Here is a 19929-nt window from a genome sequence, read left to right on the forward strand (position 1 = left end):
AGGGTCATTTTTCTCATGCATCCTCACCTGACAAAAAATAAAAAAGAACAAAGAGGAAAAGGGGAGAGCTCTAGTCCACCTGGAGGGACTCCACACTCATAAACCAATTGCCTCCCATAAGCATAGTGGCTTATGCTCTTTATAGGCAGCGGGATTTGGCTAGGCTGTTCATGACACAGTGCATGTAGCGGTGATATTCTCCAAGTTGGCCCTGTCCCATCATTTTTACATCATTTATCTTGATGCATTAGTATCGATAGTCACCAGCTTTTCAAAACATTTGTAGTATCGACTAGAGGAAGATTCCCCCCCCCCCCACAAACAAAACAGGGGGCTTCCTAGGGCTTGGCCAAAGGAATGCCTAATCTACATGGCAAGTTGAATCTCTATCCGAACTCAGTTAATTCTCCACTACTGAAATCAATAATTGGACATTGACAAGTTTCTTTTAGTTGCAAACTGAATGTGCCCCTCTTTGCCGGCAAAACACCTACCAGTTCCTTCTTGGATAAATAGGCACGTCGTAAGTCTAATCTGTTTAAATGGATGACTCGTTGGTGCACCATCACTGTCACATCCAAAATGTTCTGAGATTTTTATTTGAGACACAAATTACCATGTGTGCTTTACAAAACATTCTGCTCCTTTTACTGACTGGACTGGGACACTTCTGGCCGTACGTAACTTCTAGGGGAAAAGTTTGTATCCTCTTCCTGAAAGACCGATTGCCCCCTTTGACATGCATGTTTAGAAATAGTCACAATGGTTTAATAGAAAAATTTGTCTTTGAAACCCCTGTGCTTATGTTCCTAAGTAGGAGAAACTTTTCTTAAGGGCGGCTTTAATCCTTGGTGTGAATAATGGTCACAACATTCTTCCTCCTTTTCTTTCTCAAAGCCAGAAATTACAGAAATAATTACTGACTTTCTTTTTTTCTTTTTCTTTCTTCCTTTTTTTTTTTTTTTTTTGGCAAAGGAAGAAAACTTTCCTCAGGTTGTGTGTACGAGTAACTGTAGTAAGATACAAGCATGTGACAAGTTGGAAACTTACTTGCAATGTGCATCAAAAATAGTAATTTTTGTGAGCAGCAAACTTGAATAGGACACTGCAGAATAGCAGTCGTCTTGAAACATGAAACATTCACCCTGGTTCCAATAACCTTAAATCTCACGTTTTGAAGTGGTTTGATTGGCCAAATGTCTAGTGACTCAGGAAGAGTAGAAATGGAGGGGTAGTTCTTCCTTAAATTCTCCACATGCTGGCTTTTTTTGCCTCTTCACCCTGCAAGGTTCACTCTCAACTCTCCTGGGGGACAAGTCGTTCTCTCTCATAGAAAATTATTTTCTTAGTCAGAGGGTTCTGTGGGAGCCTGAGATTCCGTTTCGGAAATGACAAGGCTCCTCTGAAAAGCCAAGCTTGTCCATGGAAACTCGCTTTCTGCCGGCAGCAGTTGGACCCATCCTGTGCAGGGGTTGACTTCCCTCTGAAAGTGGTACGATGACACGTCACCATGGTACTGTGCTTATGCACTTTCTTGCCTCATGGTCAGGCTGTCGCTCTGTGGCCTGAGAGGTTTGTATCGTGGTGGCAGTGTGACGCTCTCACTTCAGGGCTCATGCTTTAGGAATGGGCAATCTCAATCACTGTTGCTAAGGTAAGTTACATTGCTCCCCCGAGTGGCTGTTCCTTCAGATGGGCTCGCTCACTTTGTCTCCTGCCATTTTTTTCTTGTTGTGTTTTTCTTCTCATTTCTACCCCTCTGAGCTATCTCTAGAGTTACTGCGTATAACTTCCGGGTTCGTTGTATTAATTAATATGTTCTGGTCCACCTGCCCTCAGATTCATCACTCTGTCATTGTTGTGACGCTTGGACTGTCACTTGGTTACTCCTCATGTGGGTCCTGTTTGCACTTCCTCACCTGCAACAGGACTGAGTATCAGAGGAGATGAAAATAGGTTACTGTCCGTGAGCTGCGAGGGCATCGTCCCATGAAGATGCTGGGGAAGAAGCTTCCACCCTTCCCGACTTGAGGCATCCATTTACCCCCTCTGGTTTTTCAACCACCACTGAATGTCTAGCTTACTCTTGCCATCACTCAGGGCTGAACACATACGGAGCATTGACGAGGCCCCCGTCCTTCCTTTTTCTAAAATGTTACCCGTACTTCATGAAGTCGTCCTCATAACATCATACTAAAAGTCAGCCTTCTAGAATACCATTTCCACCTGGTAGAACAGGGCATCGAGGCCCTTAGGGATCTACAACCCTTTCCCCAGGTTCATGATTCTTCTGAATGTGTTTGAGCCAGACCATCAGGCACGATCACTCTTACTCTGCTGTGTTTCTAGAAGGTCTCAGTTAAACAAAGGTATTTGTTCAAAAACCCTGTCTGTTGGTTGTTTTAAAACTGCATGATCCTTCTAAGTCTGACCTTGATCCAGGCAGCACTCCTGGGCAGCTGGTGAGCCAGGGGACCAAAAGATTAAATGGAATAAATGAGTGCGAATTTCCCTACGGTCTTCTGACAGCAAGATGTCAGCAGTCCTCCCTGTTGTGATAGATTGCATAGGATGCTGCTTCCGGATCCAAAGAAACAACCGACAGACATCACAAAGATCCACCTCTGGCCACATCAGAAAGTTAGGCTCCTGGCGCCACCAGCGAGTGCAACCCGCCAATGGGCCGGGGACAGGTACGTGGAGATTTTCTCCTTCGGTGCATGCAAGAATAATTTTTCGTTAGGGTCCCCTGTATACGAATGAACTAGGAAGTATTTTGTGGTATCCTTTGTGCGTGCGTGCGTGCGTGCGTGCGTCTCCAAGTTGAAACACACTTAGTCAGGTGGTAGTGTTTACACCTGTGGAATTAAAACGACTTTGAAATCTCAACAGCCGGTTGATGTTGGAGGGTGAAGATGATCTCTAGCAGGGTGTCGATGATGGCTGGCTTTGGACATTAGCTGCTGTGTCTCCCTCAGGGAGGAAGCCGTGTTTCCAGGTGTCTTTAAATTACTAGACATTGTTTCGACCTGGATTATGTGGACAAGGAAGTCCAACAGATGACACAGACGGTTCCCGAATCCCACCACTCCAGGTCCAGCCCTTGACAATGTATAACATGCTGGTGGAACCTTTATTCCAATTAGCGGAACACTAATAGTTTGCCTTAGGAGTCATACTTGGTGCTCTTACAAGCTCTGCCCTTTGACAGATGTGCAGTGTGATTTCTCACCATTATAGCACAGAGAAATCCATACCCGAATGCTCCCTGGCCTGTTTCTCCCAGGAGTCCAAAGATGGGCATTATGCAAAAGGCCTTGATGAATGTGATGATGAATGAGAGGACTGGCAAAATGAAATGCAAAAGAAACTCCGAATGAGCTACTCTTTAGCCGCAGAGTGGAGTTAAAGCTGGAAATACGTTAGGGTACGGGTGGACCAAACACTACAAAAATCTATTGTGGTGAGTGAAATAAGGCAGGTGCACAGCAAGACGGATACCGTGTAATACTACTTGTGTAGGCACATTCATATAGCAGAAGCAGGAATTACCAAGGCCTGGTGGCCAGGGGAAGGTGAGTGGTGATGGGTCATGTTGGGTAGGATGACAAAGGTGGGGGTGTACGTAGTATTGATGGGTGGAAAAGCGTGTGGAAGTCAAAAAGGCTACGGAACTGTATAGTTAGCAGTTACGCAAAGGATAAATACTATACCTGTGCCATCACCCTATGCTGAGCAGAAGCAGGGCATGTGACCACGTGGAGATGAAAAATGGTCTTGGAACATTCCAAGAAGTAGTGGGAGTCGCCACGGGATTTAAAATAGGCTGGAGGAGTCATTGGACTCTGTCCTTGAAACATGGCATGACTTGTTTTTGTTTTGTTATGTGTGTGTGGCCACACCTGTGGCATATGGAAGTTCCCAGGGGAGGGGTTCACCCAGAGCTGTACCCCAGCCATGGCACCACCGGATCCAGGCCACATGTGCACACTACGCCGCAGCATGCAGCAACCCTGGATCCTTGGGCCCCTGAGGGAAGCTAGGGAGCGACCCTGCCTCCTCACAGAGACAGCTTCGGGTCCTTAATGCATGGAGCCACAGCGGGAGGTTCCCCAGAACATGAATTTGGAATTTACCTCTTTTCAAATTGCCTACATTGAATTGAGTATGTTGGCTTTGGCTAGGAAGCTTAAAGCTCCCCTTCTCATTATGCCAAGGAACCTCCCCTTGGCCAGCCTCGTCCCACCGGAGTGGTCAGCCAACAGCATGTGTGCCCATGCTTAAAAAATCACCCACATCCTTCCCCTCCCTCCCTGTGTTCACACACCACTCCCCAACAATGCTGCCTGAATAGTTCCTGAGCAGCGTCACCAATATCATGACCCTTCCATCTGTGTCCTCCTAGAAGAAATCCCGGACTTCCATGAAAGGCTGCCCAGCACCACGGGAGGAATAGAGGCTCCAAGTGGCTGCACAGTAAGTGCCTTTTCTTATCTGAGATAAAAGCATAACTTCATTTCCTCAATTTTTCTTTTGTCTTCTCTCTCTCCCTCTCCCTCTCCCTCTCCCTCTCCCTCTCCCTCTCCCTCTCTCTCTCTCTCTCTCTCTCGTTTTGGTTTTGGTTTTGGTTTTGGTTTTGAACAGCTGCACCTGCTGCACATGGAGTTTCCCAGGCTAGGGGTCTAATCAGAACTACAGCTGCCGGCATATACCACAGCCACAGCAAGTCACGATGTGAGCCGAGTCGGTGACCTACAGCACAGCGCATGGCAACACCAGATCCTTAACCCACTGAGCGAGTCCGGGGATCAAACCCGCAACCTCATGCTTTCTAGTCAGTTTTGGTTCCACCGTGCCACAACGGGAACTCCAATTTCCTCCTTTTGTCTGTCAATTTCAACTATGCAAGTCTACACTGTTCAAATCAGTGGAGACCTACATTTTTCCTGGGTTGGACGAGTGTTGACTGAATGTCCTCTCCCGATGCATGACTGATTGAAAAATTGACAGCAGCCTCTAGAAACTGGAAGTGCGGCTGAGAGCAATGTTACCAGCAGAGGACTGCCCTCCTTGCAAGAGAATTTGGTGGGTTTTGGTCAAAGTACACATAAGAATTCCTACAGGAAGATTTGAAGCCTTTGTCCAGGATGACCTCTGTGTTTTCTTTGGGACCATGGACTCGAGGAGTGTTTCCCTTTTGGGTTTTGCTGGGCAGAAAGACCGTGAAAATTCTCATGTCCATAGAGACCAGGAAGCTTAGAGTCTCACACTGTTTTCTTGCACTAGATGCTGGCCGATGACACAACTAATAATAATGGCATGGCTTTGGAGAGCAGCACTCCAGTGACAAACAATCGGGGTGAAGAAGAAAAAGGTGGGTCTTCCTTGCGGGCATTGGTTGGAGAGCAGCCAGATCCTGGGTTCCTTTTGGAAAGGGGGTAGTCTGGGATGTGGAGCAGGCAGCTCTTTCCCAGTCATAGTGATGCCCTGGTGGCACCTGCCCTGGACACAAGTCTCTTGTGTTGATTCCTTGGGTTGTGACACATTCCGAGGGACAGGGAGTGAGGTCCATGTGTGAGCACATGTGGTGTAAGTATCTGTTTCCTCATGAGCTCTCTCCTATTTATACAGAAAATACACCGCTCAACGTTCCTTAAGAAACATCCCATCACCTCTGCGTACCACCCCTATAGGCATGCATTCGCCCCTCACCACCGCTGTCCCCACGTTGGCTTAATTTTCCCGTTGCTCAGGTGGAGATGGTGCAGAGAGAGTTGGCCCAAGCTCTTGACCTCCTACGTGGGAAAGCCAAAGTGGGACCCAGGCTGGGTTCCCTATGGGATGCTCTGGACCCCTGACCTGCACCTCTCCCTCAGCCAGGACTTGGTCGTTCGTGGGGAGCACGGAGCGGGGAGGGTCCCTGCTCCGTGTCTATGCCCGGGAATACCAGGGTCTCCAGAGGTCCTGTCGATGCTGTGCATTTTAAAAGGTCCCTGTCAGTGCTGCGGTCATTGCTTCAACATGGCCAAAGCAGATGGGAATCGGCGAGGCGTATTCTTGTATTGGGACAGGGTCACTGTCATTCTTACATTTGGCCACCCTAGGTAGCACACACCCAGGCGATCTTGCAAGTAAGAGCTCAGAGTTCACCCTCATCCTTAGCCTGGTGTCCGGCACCATTGTACAAACTCACTGCCCATCTGGGTGAGAAGGACTCCGTGCTCCCTCTGTGTTTCTCTCCATGAAGTAAGTCCCTCTTGTTGTAAGGTTCTTGGGAGGGCAGACATCCTTTTGCTCAGGGCCCATGCACAAAATGAAGCCTGCAGAACAACTGTCATGTGATGGATAGTGGCTGTTATTAATGGTTGGATTTCAGTATTGTCATGTGTTCTATTTTTGGTTTTAAGATCAACGTTTTGGGTTTAAGATCCTTTCAACAGCATACTTTTCCTAGAATTATCCCTCCAGGAAAGTTCTAAGTTTTTTTTAATGATTTTAATTTTTCCCTTTACACTCGGTTTTAAATTTTTCTGTTAATTTCTGCTGTGCAGGAAAGTGATCCTGTCGCACACGCGTGCAGCACACGCACACAGACACACACATATACGTGCTTACATTTTCTCCCACTATCCTCTATCACGTTCCTTCGTGAGTGGCTGGATATTGTATCCCTGTGCGATCCAGTGGGCTCTCATTGCATAGCCAGTCCAGATGCAATTGTTTGCATCCCTTAAGCCCAGAGTCCCAGTGCATCCCACTTCCTCCCTGACCCCATTGGCAAGCACAAGTCTCTTCTCCGAGTCCTTGAGTTTCTGTTCCGTGGAAAGGATCATTTGTGCTGTGTTTTAGAGTCCCAGATATAAGTGACACCATGTGGGGTTGGTGTTTCTCTTTCTGAGGGGCTTTGCTTAGGATGAGCGCCTCTAGTTCCATCCACTTTGCTGCAAATGGCACTATTCCTTCCTTTCATGGCTGAGGAGTACCGCATTGTGTATATATCCCACCTCTTGTTGACCCATTCATCTGTCGGTGGACGTTTAGGTGGTTTCCACGTCTTGGCTAGTGTGAGGAGTGCCGCACTGGACATTCGGCGCTGTCGTCAACGTCCATGGGTGCATGTGTCTTGTTCAAGGCAAGTCTTGTCCCCACATACGCCCAAGAGTGGGATTTCTGGGCCACATGCTAGTTCTATATTTAGTTTTCCGAGGTCCCTGCATGGTGTTTTCCATAGCGGCTGTGCCAAGTTACATTCCTACCAACAGGGTGGGAGGGTACCCTCTTCTCCACACCCTCTCCAGCATTTGTAATTTCTAGACTTACTAATGATGGCCCTTCTGACAGGTGCGAGGTGGTACTTCTTAGCAGCTTGGATTTGCCTTGTTCTAATCATTCATGGTGTTGACCATGTTTTCGTGTGCCTGTTGGTCATCTTCCTTGGGTAACTGTCTATTCAGTTCTCTTGCCCATTTTTCAAATGGGTTGTTGTTTGTTTTTGCTGTTATGGTGGAAATGTGGTTTTGGGGGGGATATTTTTTTTTTTTTTTTCGTTTTTGTATATTTTAGATGTGAGGCCACTGTCAGTAGCATCACTTGAAAATACTTTCTCCCATTCCAGCGGTTGTGTTATTTTGAATGAGTTCCTTTGCTGTGCAAAAGCACATGAGTTTGATTAGGACCCGTTTGTTCAGTTTTGCTTTGGTTTCTTTTTCCTTGCGCTCAGTGTGACCCACAGAAATCCTCTGATGTCAGAGAACATTTGGCCGACATTCTCTTCCAGGAGTTTGATGGTGTCTTGTCTTAGGTCTAAGTCTTTAAGCCGTTTTGAGTTTCTTTTTGTGCACGGTTTGAGGGTGTTGTTTTCCAGTTTCATGGATTTTCATGTGGCTGTCCAGCTTCCCAGCACCACTCGCTGAACAGACTGTCTTTCCCCCCTTGACATTCTTTTTTTTTTTTTTTTGTCTTTTTGCTATTTCTTGGGCCGCTCCTGCGGCATATGGAGGTTCCCAGCCTAGGGGTCCAATCGGAGCTGTAGCCACCGGCCTACGCCAGAGCCACAGCAACACAGGATTCAAGCCGCGTCTAAGACCTACACCACAGCTCACGGCAACGCCGGATCCTTAACCCACTGTGCAAGGGCAGGGACCGAACCCAGCAACCTCATGGTTCCTAGACGGTTTCGTTAACCACTGCGCCACGACGGGAACTCCCCCTTGACATTCTTGCCCCCTTTGTTGAAGAATAATTGACTGTCGGTTTGGGGTTTATTTCTGGGTTCTGTCTTCTGTTCCAGTGGTCTGTGTGTCGGTTTTGGTACCTTTGCCACACTGTCTTGCTTACCGTAGCTTTGTAATATTGACCGAAGTCTGGGAGAGGTGTGCCTCCTGCTTGGTTTTTGCTCGTCAGGATTGCCTTGGCCATTCGGGCCTGTTTAGGTTCCGTGTAAATGTTTGGACGGTTTTGTTCTAGTTCTGCGAAAACGATCACGGATAGGGATGGCACTGAATCTGTGGATTGCTTTGCGTAGAACGGCCATTTTTAGGATAGTCACTTTTCCAAGCCAGGAGCATGGCCTCTGTCTGCCCTTCTTTGACTCCTCCTTAATTTCCTTGAGTCATGTTTTATTGCTCTCAGCGCAGAGGTCTTGCAGCTCCTGGCTCAGGTTGGCCCCCAGATATTGAATGCTTTGGGTTCTTCCTTGGACCCCTGCTTGAGTGGCTAAGAGGAAGGCCATCCCCTCCCCTGGAGTGAACACTGGGGGAGGTGCCTCCTTGCAAGCCTGGGGAGAGCAGCCTTCCTCCTGTTCCTTGGCCCTCTGCAGCTACCCGTGTGCACTCCAGGGCCTTTGTCCATCCCCTTGTCTACCGCCTCTCCTTGTTTTGTCTTCCTTCTTTCGCGTTTACACAGGGTCATTTTTCTCATGCATCCTCACCTGACAAAAAATAAAAAAGAACAAAGAGGAAAAGGGGAGAGCTCTAGTCCACCTGGAGGGACTCCACACTCATAAACCAATTGCCTCCCATAAGCATAGTGGCTTATGCTCTTTATAGGCAGCGGGATTTGGCTAGGCTGTTCATGACACAGTGCATGTAGCGGTGATATTCTCCAAGTTGGCCCTGTCCCATCATTTTTACATCATTTATCTTGATGCATTAGTATCGATAGTCACCAGCTTTTCAAAACATTTGTAGTATCGACTAGAGGAAGATTCCCCCCCCCCCACAAACAAAACAGGGGGCTTCCTAGGGCTTGGCCAAAGGAATGCCTAATCTACATGGCAAGTTGAATCTCTATCCGAACTCAGTTAATTCTCCACTACTGAAATCAATAATTGGACATTGACAAGTTTCTTTTAGTTGCAAACTGAATGTGCCCCTCTTTGCCAGCAAACACCTACCAGTTCCTTCTTGGATAAATAGGCACGTCGTAAGTCTAATCTGTTTAAATGGATGACTCGTTGGTGCACCATCACTGTCACATCCAAAATGTTCTGAGATTTTTATTTGAGACACAAATTACCATGTGTGCTTTACAAAACATTCTGCTCCTTTTACGACTGGACTGGGACACTTCTGGCCGTACGTAACTTCTAGGGGAAAAGTTGTATCCTCTTCCTGAAAGACCGATTGCCCCCTTTGACATGCATGTTTAGAAATAGTCACAATGGTTTAATAGAAAAATTTGTCTTGAAACCCCTGTGCTTATGTTCCTAAGTAGGAGAAACTTTTCTTAAGGGCGGCTTTAATCCTCGGTGTGAATAATGGTCACAACATTCTTCCTCCTTTTCTTTCTCAAAGCCAGAAATTACAGAAATAATTACTGACTTTCTTTTTTTCTTTTCTTTCTTCCTTTTTTTTTTCTTTTTGGCAAAGGAAGAAACTTTCCTCAGGTTGTGTGTACGAGTAACTGTAGTAAGATACAAGCATGTGACAAGTTGGAAACTTACTTGCAATGTGCATCAAAAATAGTAATTTTTGTGAGCAGCAAACTTGAATAGGACACTGCAGAATAGCAGTCGTCTTGAACATGAAAACATTCACCCTGGTTCCAATAACCTTAAATCTCACGTTTTGAAGTGGTTTGATTGGCAAATGTCTAGTGACTCAGGAAGAGTAGAAATGGAGGGGTAGTTCTTCCTTAAATTCTCCACATGCTGGCTTTTTTTGCCTCTTCACCCTGCAAGGTTCACTCTCAACTCCTCCTGGGGGACAAGTCGTTCTCTCTCATAGAAAATTATTTTCTTAGTCAGAGGGTTCTGTGGGAGCCTGAGATTCCGTTTCGGAAATGACAAGGCTCCTCTGAAAAGCCAAGCTTGTCCATGGAAACTCGCTTTCTGCCGGCAGCAGTTGGACCCATCCTGTGCAGGGGTTGACTTCCCTCTGAAAGTGGTACGATGACACGTCACCATGGTACTGTGCGTATGCACTTCTTGCCTCATGGTCAGGCTGTCGCTCTGTGGCCTGAGAGGTTTGTATGTGGTGGCCAGTGTGACGCTCTCACTTCAGGGCTCATGCTTTAGGAATGGGCAATCTCAATCACTGTTGCTAAGGTAAGTTTACATTGCTCCCCCGAGTGGCTGTTCCTTCAGATGGGCTCGCTCACTTTGTCTCCTGCATTTTTTCTTGTCTGTGTTTTTCTTCTCATTTCTACCCCTCTGAGCTATCTCTAGAGTTATGCGTATAACTTCCGGGTTCGTTGTATTAATTAATATGTCTGGTCCACCTGCCTCAGATTCATCACTCGTCATTGTTGTGACGCTTGGACTGTCACTTGGTTACTCCTCATGTGGGTCCTGTTTGCACTTCCTCACCTGCAACAGGACTGAGTATCAGAGGAGATGAAAATAGGTACTGTCCGTGAGCTGCGAGGCATCGTTCCCATGAAGATGCTGGGGAAGAAGCTTCCACCCTTCCCGACTTGAGGCATCCATTTACCCCCTCTGGTTTTCAACCACCACTGAATGTCTAGCTTACTCTTGCCATCACTCAGGCTGAACACATACGGAGCATTGACGAGGCCCCCGTCCTTCCTTTTTCTAAAATGTTACCCGTACTTCATGAAGTCGTCCTCATAACATCATACTAAAAGTCAGCCTTCTAGAATACCATTTCCACCTGGTAGAACAGGGCATCGAGGCCCTTAGGGATCTACAACCCTTTCCCCAGGTTCATGATTCTTCTGAATGTGTTTGAGCCAGACCATCAGGCACGATCACTCTTACTCTGCTGTGTTTCTAGAAGGTCTCAGTCAAACAAAGGTGTTTGTTCAAACACCCTGTCTGTTGGTTGTTTTAAAACTGCATGATCCTTCTAAGTCTGACCTTGATCCAGGCAGCACTCCTGGGCAGCTGGTGAGCCAGGGGACCAAAAGATTAAATGGAATAAATGAGTGCGAATTTCCCTACGGTCTTCTGACAGCAAGATGTCAGCAGTCCTCCCTGTTGTGATAGATTGCATAGGATGCTGCTTCCGGATCCAAAGAAACAACCGACAGACATCACAAAGATCCACCTCTGGCCACATCAGAAAGTTATGCTCCTGGCGCCACCAGCGAGTGCAACCCGCCAATGGGCCGGGGACAGGTACGTGGAGATTTTCTCCTTCGGTGCATGCAAGAATAATTTTTCGTTAGGGTCCCCTGTATACGAATGAACTAGGAAGTATTTTTGTGGTATCCTTTGTGCGTGCGTGCGTGCGTGCATGCGTGTGTGCGTGTCCAAGTTGAAACACACTTAGTCAGGTGGTAGTGTTTACACCTGTGGAATTAAAACGACTTTGAAATCTCAACAGCCGGTTGATGTTGGAGGGTGAAGATGATCTCTAGCCAGGGTGTCGATGATGGCTGGCTTTTGGACATTAGCTGCTGTGTCTCCCTCAGGGAAGCCGTGTTTCCAGGTGTCTTTAAATTACTAGACATTGTTTCGACCTGGATTATGTGGACAAGGAAGTCCAACAGATGACACAGACGGTTCCCGAATCCCACCGCTCCAGGTCCAGCCCTTGACAATGTATAACATGCTGGTGGGACCTTTATTCCAATTAGCGGAACACTAATAGTTTGCCTTAGGAGTCATACTTGGTGCTCTTACAAGCTCTGCCCTTTGACAGATGTGCAGTGTGATTTCTCACCATTATAGCACAGAGAAATCCATACCCGAATGCTCCCTGGCCTGTTTCTCCCAGGAGTCCAAAGATGGGCATTATGCAAAAGGCCTTGATGAATGTGATGATGAATGAGAGGACTGGCAAAATGAAATGCAAAAGAAACTCCGAATGAGCTACTCTTTAGCCGCAGAGTGGAGTTAAAGCTGGAAATACGTTAGGGTACGGGTGGACCAAACACTACAAAAATCTATTGTGGTGAGTGAAATAAGGCAGGTGCACAGCAAGACGGATACCGTGTAATACTACTTGTGTAGGCACATTCATATAGCAGAAGCAGGAATTACCAAGGCCTGGTGGCCAGGGGAAGGTGAGTGGTGATGGGTCATGCTGGGTAGGATGACAAAGGTGGGGGTGTAGGTAGTATTGATGGGTAGAAAGGCGTGTGGAAGTCAAAAAGGCTACGGAACTGTATAGTTAGCAGTTACGCAAAGGATAAATACTATACCTGTGCCATCACCCTATGCTGAGCAGAAGCAGGGCATGTGACCATGTGGAGATGAAAAATGGTCTTGGAACATTCCAAGAAGTAGTGGGAGTCGCCACGGGATTTAAAATAGGCTGGAGGAGTCATTGGACTCTGTCCTTGAAACATGGCATGACTTGTTTTTGTTTTGTTATGTGTGTGTGGCCACACCTGTGGCATATGGAAGTTCCCAGGGGAGGGGTTCACCCAGAGCTGTACCCCAGCCATGGCACCACCGGATCCAGGCCACATGTGCACACTACGCCGCAGCATGCAGCAACCCTGGATCCTTAGGCCCCTGAGGGAAGCTAGGGAGCGACCCTGCCTCCTCACAGAGACAGCTTCGGGTCCTTAATGCATGGAGCCACAGCGGGAGGTTCCCCAGAACATGAATTTGGAATTTACCTCTTTTCAAATTGCCTACATTGAATTGAGTATGTTGGCTTTGGCTAGGAAGCTTAAAGCTCCCCTTCTCATTATGCCAAGGAACCTCCCCTTGGCCAGCCTCATCCCACCGGAGTGGTCAGCCAACAGCATGTGTGCCCATGCTTAAAAAATCACCCACATCCTTCCCCTCCCTCCCTGTGTTCACACACCACTCCCCAACAATGCTGCCTGAATAGTTCCTGAGCAGCGTCACCAATATCATGACCCTTCCATCTGTGTCCTCCTAGAAGAAATCCCGGACTTCCATGAAAGGCTGCCCAGCACCACGGGAGGAATAGAGGCTCCAAGTGGCTGCACAGTAAGTGCCTTTTCTTATCTGAGATAAAAGCATAACTTCATTTCCTCAATTTTTCTTTTGTCTTCTCTCTCTCCCTCTCCCTCTCCCTCTCCCTCTCTCTCTCTCTCTCTCTCTCGTTTTGGTTTTGGTTTTCGTTTGGTTTTGGTTTTGGTTTTGGTTTTGGTTTTGAACAGCTGCACCTGCTGTACATGGAGTTTCCCACGCTAGGGGTCTAATCAGAACTACAGCTGCCGGCATATACCACAGCCACAGCAAGTCACGATGTGAGCCGAGTCGGTGACCTACAGCACAGCGCATGGCAACACCAGATCCTTAACCCACTGAGCGAGTCCGGGGATCAAACCCGCAACCTCATGCTTTCTAGTCAGTTTTGGTTCCACCGTGCCACAACGGGAACTCCAATTTCCTCCTTTTGTCTGTCAATTTCAACTATGCAAGTCTACACTGTTCAAATCAGTGGAGACCTACATTTTTCCTGGGTTGGACGAGTGTTGACTGAATGTCTCTCCCGATGCATGACTGATTGAAAAATTGACAGCAGCCTCTAGAAACTGGAAGTGCGGCTGAGAGCAATGTTACCAGCAGAGGACTGCCCTCCTTGCAAGAGAATTTGGTGGGTTTTGGTCAAAGTACACATAAGAATTCCTACAGGAAGATTTGAAGCCTTTGTCCAGGATGACCTCTGTGTTTTCTTTGGGACCATGGACTCGAGGAGTGTTTCCCTTTTGGGTTTTGCTGGGCAGAAAGACCGTGAAAATTCTCATGTCCATAGAGACCAGGAAGCTTAGAGTCTCACACTGTTTTCTTGCACTAGATGCTGGCCGATGACACAACTAATAATAATGGCATGGCTTTGGAGAGCAGCACTCCAGTGACAAACAATCGGGGTGAAGAAGAAAAAGGTGGGTCTTCCTTGCGGGCATTGGTTGGAGAGCAGCCAGATCCTGGGTTCCTTTTGGAAAGGGGGTAGTCTGGGATGTGGAGCAGGCAGCTCTTTCCCAGTCATAGTGATGCCCTGGTGGCACCTGCCCTGGACACAAGTCTCTTGTGTTGATTCCTTGGGTTGTGACACATTCCGAGGGACAGGGAGTGAGGTCCATGTGTGAGCACATGTGGTGTAAGTATCTGTTTCCTCATGAGCTCTCTCCTATTTATACAGAAAATACACCGCTCAGCGTTCCTTAAGAAACATCCCATCACCTCTGCGTACCACCCCTATAGGCATGCATTCGCCCCTCACCACCGCTGTCCCCACGTTGGCTTAATTTTCCCGTTGCTCAGGTGGAGATGGTGCAGAGAGAGTTGGCCCAAGCTCTTGACCTCCTACGTGGGAAAGCCAAAGTGGGACCCAGGCTGGGTTCCCTATGGGGATGCTCTGGACCCCTGACCTGCACCTCTCCCTCAGCCAGGACTTGGTCGTTCGTGGGGAGCACGGGGCAGGGAGGGTCCCTGCTCCGTGTCTATGCCCGGGAATACCAGGGTCTCCAGAGGTCCTGTCGATGCTGTGCATTTTAAAAGGTCCCTGTCAGTGCTGCGGTCATTGCTTCAACATGGCCAAAGCAGATGGGAATCGGCGAGGCGTATTCTTGTATTGGACAGGGTCACTGTCATTCTTACATTTGGCCACCCTAGGTAGCACACACCCAGGCGATCTTGCAAGTAAGAGCTCAGAGTTCACCCTCATCCTTAGCCTGGTGTCCGGCACCATTGTACAAACTCACTGCCCATCTGGGTGAGAAGGACTCCGTGCTCCCTCTGTGTTTCTCTCCATGAAGTAAGTCCCTCTTGTTGTAAGGTTCTTGGGAGGGCAGACATCCTTTTGCTCAGGGCCCATGCACAAAATGAAGCCTGCAGAACAACTGTCATGTGATGGATAGTGGCTGTTATTAATGGTTGGATTTCAGTATTGTCATGTGTTCTATTTTTGGTTTAAGATCAACGTTTTGGGTTTAAGATCCTTTCAACAGCATACTTTTCCTAGAATTATCCCTCCAGGAAAGTTCTAAGTTTTTTTAATGATTTTAATTTTTCCCTTTACACTCGGTTTAAATTTTTCTGTTAATTTCTGCTGTGCAGGAAAGTGATCCTGTCGCACACGCGTGCGCACACGCACACAGACACACACATATACGTGCTTACATTTTCTCCCACTATCCTCTATCACGTTCCTTCGTGAGTGGCTGGATATTGTATCCCTGTGCGATCCAGTGGGCTCTCATTGCATAGCCAGTCCAGATGCAATTGTTTGCATCCCTTAAGCCCAGAGTCCCAGTGCATCCCACTTCCTCCCTGACCCCATTGGCAAGCACAAGTCTCTTCTCCGAGTCCTTGAGTTTCTGTTCCGTGGAAAGGATCATTTGTGCTGTGTTTTAGAGTCCAGATATAAGTGACACCATGTGGGGTTGGTGTTTCTCTTTCTGAGGGGCTTTGCTTAGGATGAGCGCCTCTAGTTCCATCCACTTTGCTGCAAATGGCACTATTCCTTCCTTTCATGGCTGAGGAGTACCGCATTGTGTATATATCCCACCTCTTGTTGACCCATTCATCTGTCGGTGGACGTTTAGGTGGTTTCCACGTCTTGGCTAGTGTGAGGAGTGCCGCACTGGACACTCGGCGCTGTCGTCAACGTCCATGGGTGCATGTGTCTTGTTCAAGGCAAGTCTTGTCCCCACATACGCCCAAGAGTGGGATTTCTGGGCCACATGCTAGTTCTACATTTAGTTTTCCGAGGTCCCTGCATGGTGTTTTCCATAGCGGCTGTGCCAAGTTACATTCCTACCAACAGGGTGGGAGGGTACCCTCTTCTCCACACCCTCTCCAGCATTTGTAATTTCTAGACTTACTAATGATGGCCCTTCTGACAGGTGCGAGGTGGTACTTCTTAGCAGCTTGGATTTGCCTTGTTCTAATCATTCATGGTGTTGACCATGTTTTCGTGTGCCTGTTGGTCATCTTCCTTGGGTAACTGTCTATTCAGTTCTCTTGCCCATTTTTCAAATGGGTTGTTGTTTGTTTTTGCTGTTATGGTGGAAATGTGGTTTTGGGGGGGATTTTTTTTTTTTTTTTTCGTTTTTGTATATTTTAGATGTGAGGCCACTGTCAGTAGCATCACTTGAAAATACTTTCTCCCATTCCAGCGGTTGTGTTATTTTGAATGAGTTCCTTTGCTGTGCAAAAGCACATGAGTTTGATTAGGACCCGTTTGTTCAGTTTTGCTTTGGTTTCTTTTTCCTTGCGCTCAGTGTGACCCACAGAAATCCTCTGATGTCAGAGAACATTTGGCCGACATTCTCTTCCAGGAGTTTGATGGTGTCTTGTCTTAGGTCTAAGTCTTTAAGCCGTTTTGAGTTTCTTTTTGTGCACGGTTTGAGGGTGTTGTTTTCCAGTTTCATGGATTTTCATGTGGCTGTCCAGCTTCCCAGCACCACTCGCTGAACAGACTGTCTTTCCCCCCCTTGACATTCTTTTTTTTTTTTTTTGTCTTTTTGCTATTTCTTGGGCCGCTCCTGCGGCATATGGAGGTTCCCAGCCTAGGGGTCCAATCGGAGCTGTAGCCACCGGCCTACGCCAGAGCCACAGCAACACAGGATTCAAGCCGCCTCTAAGACCTACACCACAGCTCACGGCAACGCCGGATCCTTAACCCACTGTGCAAGGGCAGGGACCGAACCCGCAACCTCATGGTTCCTAGACGGTTTCGTTAACCACTGCGCCACGACGGGAACTCCCCCTTGACATTCTTGCCCCCTTTGTTGAAGAATAATTGACTGTCGGTTTGGGGTTTATTTCTGGGTTCTGTCTTCTGTTCCAGTGGTCTGTGTGTCGGTTTTGGTACCTTTGCCACACTGTCTTGCTTACCGTAGCTTTGTAATATTGACCGAAGTCTGGGAGAGGTGTGCCTCCTGCTTGGTTTTTGCTCGTCAGGATTGCCTTGGCCATTCCGGGCCTGTTTAGGTTCCGTGTAAATGTTTGGACGGTTTTGTTCTAGTTCTGCGAAAACGATCACGGATAGGGATGGCACTGAATCTGTGGATTGCTTTGCGTAGAACGGCCATTTTTAGGATAGTCACTTTTTCCAAGCCAGGAGCATGGCCTCTGTCTGCCCTTCTTTGACTCCTCCTTAATTTCCTTGAGTCATGTTTTATTGCTCTCAGCGCAGAGGTCTTGCAGCTCCTGGCTCAGGTTGGCCCCCAGATATTGAATGCTTTGGGTTCTTCCTTGGACCCCTGCTTGAGTGGCTAAGAGGAAGGCCATCCCCTCCCCTGGAGTGAACACTGGGGGAGGTGCCTCCTTGCAAGCCTGGGGAGAGCAGCCTTCCTCCTGTTCCTTGGCCCTCTGCAGCTACCCGTGTGCACTCCAGGGCCTTTGTCCATCCCCTTGTCTACCGCCTCTCCTTGTTTTGTCTTCCTTCTTTCGCGTTTACACAGGGTCATTTTCTCATGCATCCTCACCTGACAAAAAAATAAAAAAGAACAAAGAGGAAAAGGGGAGAGCTCTAGTCCACCTGGAGGGACTCCACACTCATAAACCAATTGCCTCCCATAAGCATAGTGGCTTATGCTCTTTATAGGCAGCGGGATTTGGCTAGGCTGTTCATGACACAATGCATGTAGCGGTGATATTCTCCAAGTTGGCCCTGTCCCATCATTTTTACATCATTTATCTTGATGCATTAGTATCGATAGTCACCAGCTTTTCAAAACATTTGTAGTATCGACTAGAGGAAGATTCCCCCCCCCCCCACAAACAAAACAGGGGGCTTCCTAGGGCTTGGCCAAAGGAATGCCTAATCTACATGGCAAGTTGAATCTCTATCCGAACTCAGTTAATTCTCCACTACTGAAATCAATAATTGGACATTGACAAGTTTCTTTTAGTTGCAAACTGAATGTGCCCCTCTTTGCCAGCAAACACCTACCAGTTCCTTCTTGGATAAATAGGCACGTCGTAAGTCTAATCTGTTTAAATGGATGACTCGTTGGTGCACCATCACTGTCACATCCAAAATGTTCTGAGATTTTTATTTGAGACACAAATTACCATGTGTGCTTTACAAAACATTCTGCTCCTTTTATGACTGGACTGGGACACTTCTGGCCGTCCGTAACTTCTAGGGGAAAAGTTGTATCCTCTTCCTGAAAGACCGATTGCCCCCTTTGACATGCATGTTTAGAAATAGTCGCAATGGTTTAATAGAAAAATTTGTCTTGAAACCCCTGTGCTTATGTTCCTAAGTAGGAGAAACTTTTCTTAAGGGCGGCTTTAATCCTCGGTGTGAATAATGGTCACAACATTCTTCCTCCTTTTCTTTCTCAAAGCCAGAAATTACAGAAATAATTACTGACTTTCTTTTTTTCTTTTTCTTTCTTCCTTTTTTTTTTTTTCTTTTTGGCAAAGGAAGAAAACTTTCCTCAGGTTGTGTGTACGAGTAACTGTAGTAAGATACAAGCATGTGACAAGTTGGAAACTTACTTGCAATGTGCATCAAAAATAGTAATTTTTGTGAGCAGCAAACTTGAATAGGACACTGCAGAATAGCAGTCGTCTTGAAACATGAAAACATTCACCCTGGTTCCAATAACCTTAAATCTCACGTTTTGAAGTGGTTTGATTGGCAAATGTCTAGTGACTCAGGAAGAGTAGAAATGGAGGGGTAGTTCTTCCTTAAATTCTCCACATGCTGGCTTTTTTTGCCTCTTCACCCTGCAAGGTTCACTCTCAACTCCTCCTGGGGGACAAGTCGTTCTCTCTCATAGAAAATTATTTTCTTAGTCAGAGGGTTCTGTGGGAGCCTGAGATTCCGTTTCGGAAATGACAAGGCTCCTCTGAAAAGCCAAGCTTGTCCATGGAAACTTGCTTTCTGCCGGCAGCAGTTGGACCCATCCTGTGCAGGGGTTGACTTCCCTCTGAAAGTGGTACGATGACACGTCACCATGGTACTGTGCGTATGCACTTCTTGCCTCATGGTCAGGCTGTCGCTCTGTGGCCTGAGAGGTTTGTATGTGGTGGCCAGTGTGACGCTCTCACTTCAGGGCTCATGCTTTAGGAATGGGCAATCTCAATCACTGTTGCTAAGGTAAGTTTACATTGCTCCCCCGAGTGGCTGTTCCTTCAGATGGGCTCGCTCACTTTGTCTCCTGCATTTTTTCTTGTTGTGTTTTTCTTCTCATTTCTACCCCTCTGAGCTATCTCTAGAGTTATGCGTATAACTTCCGGGTTCGTTGTATTAATTAATATGTCTGGTCCACCTGCCTCAGATTCATCACTCGTCATTGTTGTGACGCTTGGACTGTCACTTGGTTACTCCTCATGTGGGTCCTGTTTGCACTTCCTCACCTGCAACAGGACTGAGTATCAGAGGAGATGAAAATAGGTACTGTCCGTGAGCTGCGAGGCATCGTTCCCATGAAGATGCTGGGGAAGAAGCTTCCACCCTTCCCGACTTGAGGCATCCATTTACCCCCTCTGGTTTTCAACCACCACTGAATGTCTAGCTTACTCTTGCCATCACTCAGGGCTGAACACATACGGAGCATTGACGAGGCCCCCGTCCTTCCTTT

The 19929-nt window shown here is 47.3% G+C and overlaps 1 protein-coding gene across 5 annotated transcripts in view; it reads left to right on the forward strand.

The window, feature by feature from the left end:
- Nucleotides 1–19929, forward strand: part of LOC125127362 (uncharacterized) — a 148260-nt gene that overhangs the window by 119609 nt on the left and 8722 nt on the right. For all 5 annotated transcript variants that reach the window (XR_007134922.1, XM_047780269.1, XM_047780270.1 and 2 more), the window contains exons 15-20: nucleotides 2562–2693; nucleotides 4406–4476; nucleotides 5287–5374; nucleotides 11447–11578; nucleotides 13299–13369; nucleotides 14184–14271. Coding sequence is in view for 4 of the 5 variants with exons in the window: in XM_047780269.1 (XP_047636225.1) it covers nucleotides 2562–2693; nucleotides 4406–4476; nucleotides 5287–5374; nucleotides 11447–11578; nucleotides 13299–13369; nucleotides 14184–14271 (582 nt within the window). In the remaining variant the exon portion in view is untranslated. The remainder of the gene's footprint in view (nucleotides 1–2561; nucleotides 2694–4405; nucleotides 4477–5286; nucleotides 5375–11446; nucleotides 11579–13298; nucleotides 13370–14183; nucleotides 14272–19929) is intronic.

Source organism: Phacochoerus africanus, chromosome 5 (assembly GCF_016906955.1).
Source record: "Phacochoerus africanus isolate WHEZ1 chromosome 5, ROS_Pafr_v1, whole genome shotgun sequence".
NCBI lineage: Eukaryota > Metazoa > Chordata > Mammalia > Artiodactyla > Suidae > Phacochoerus > Phacochoerus africanus.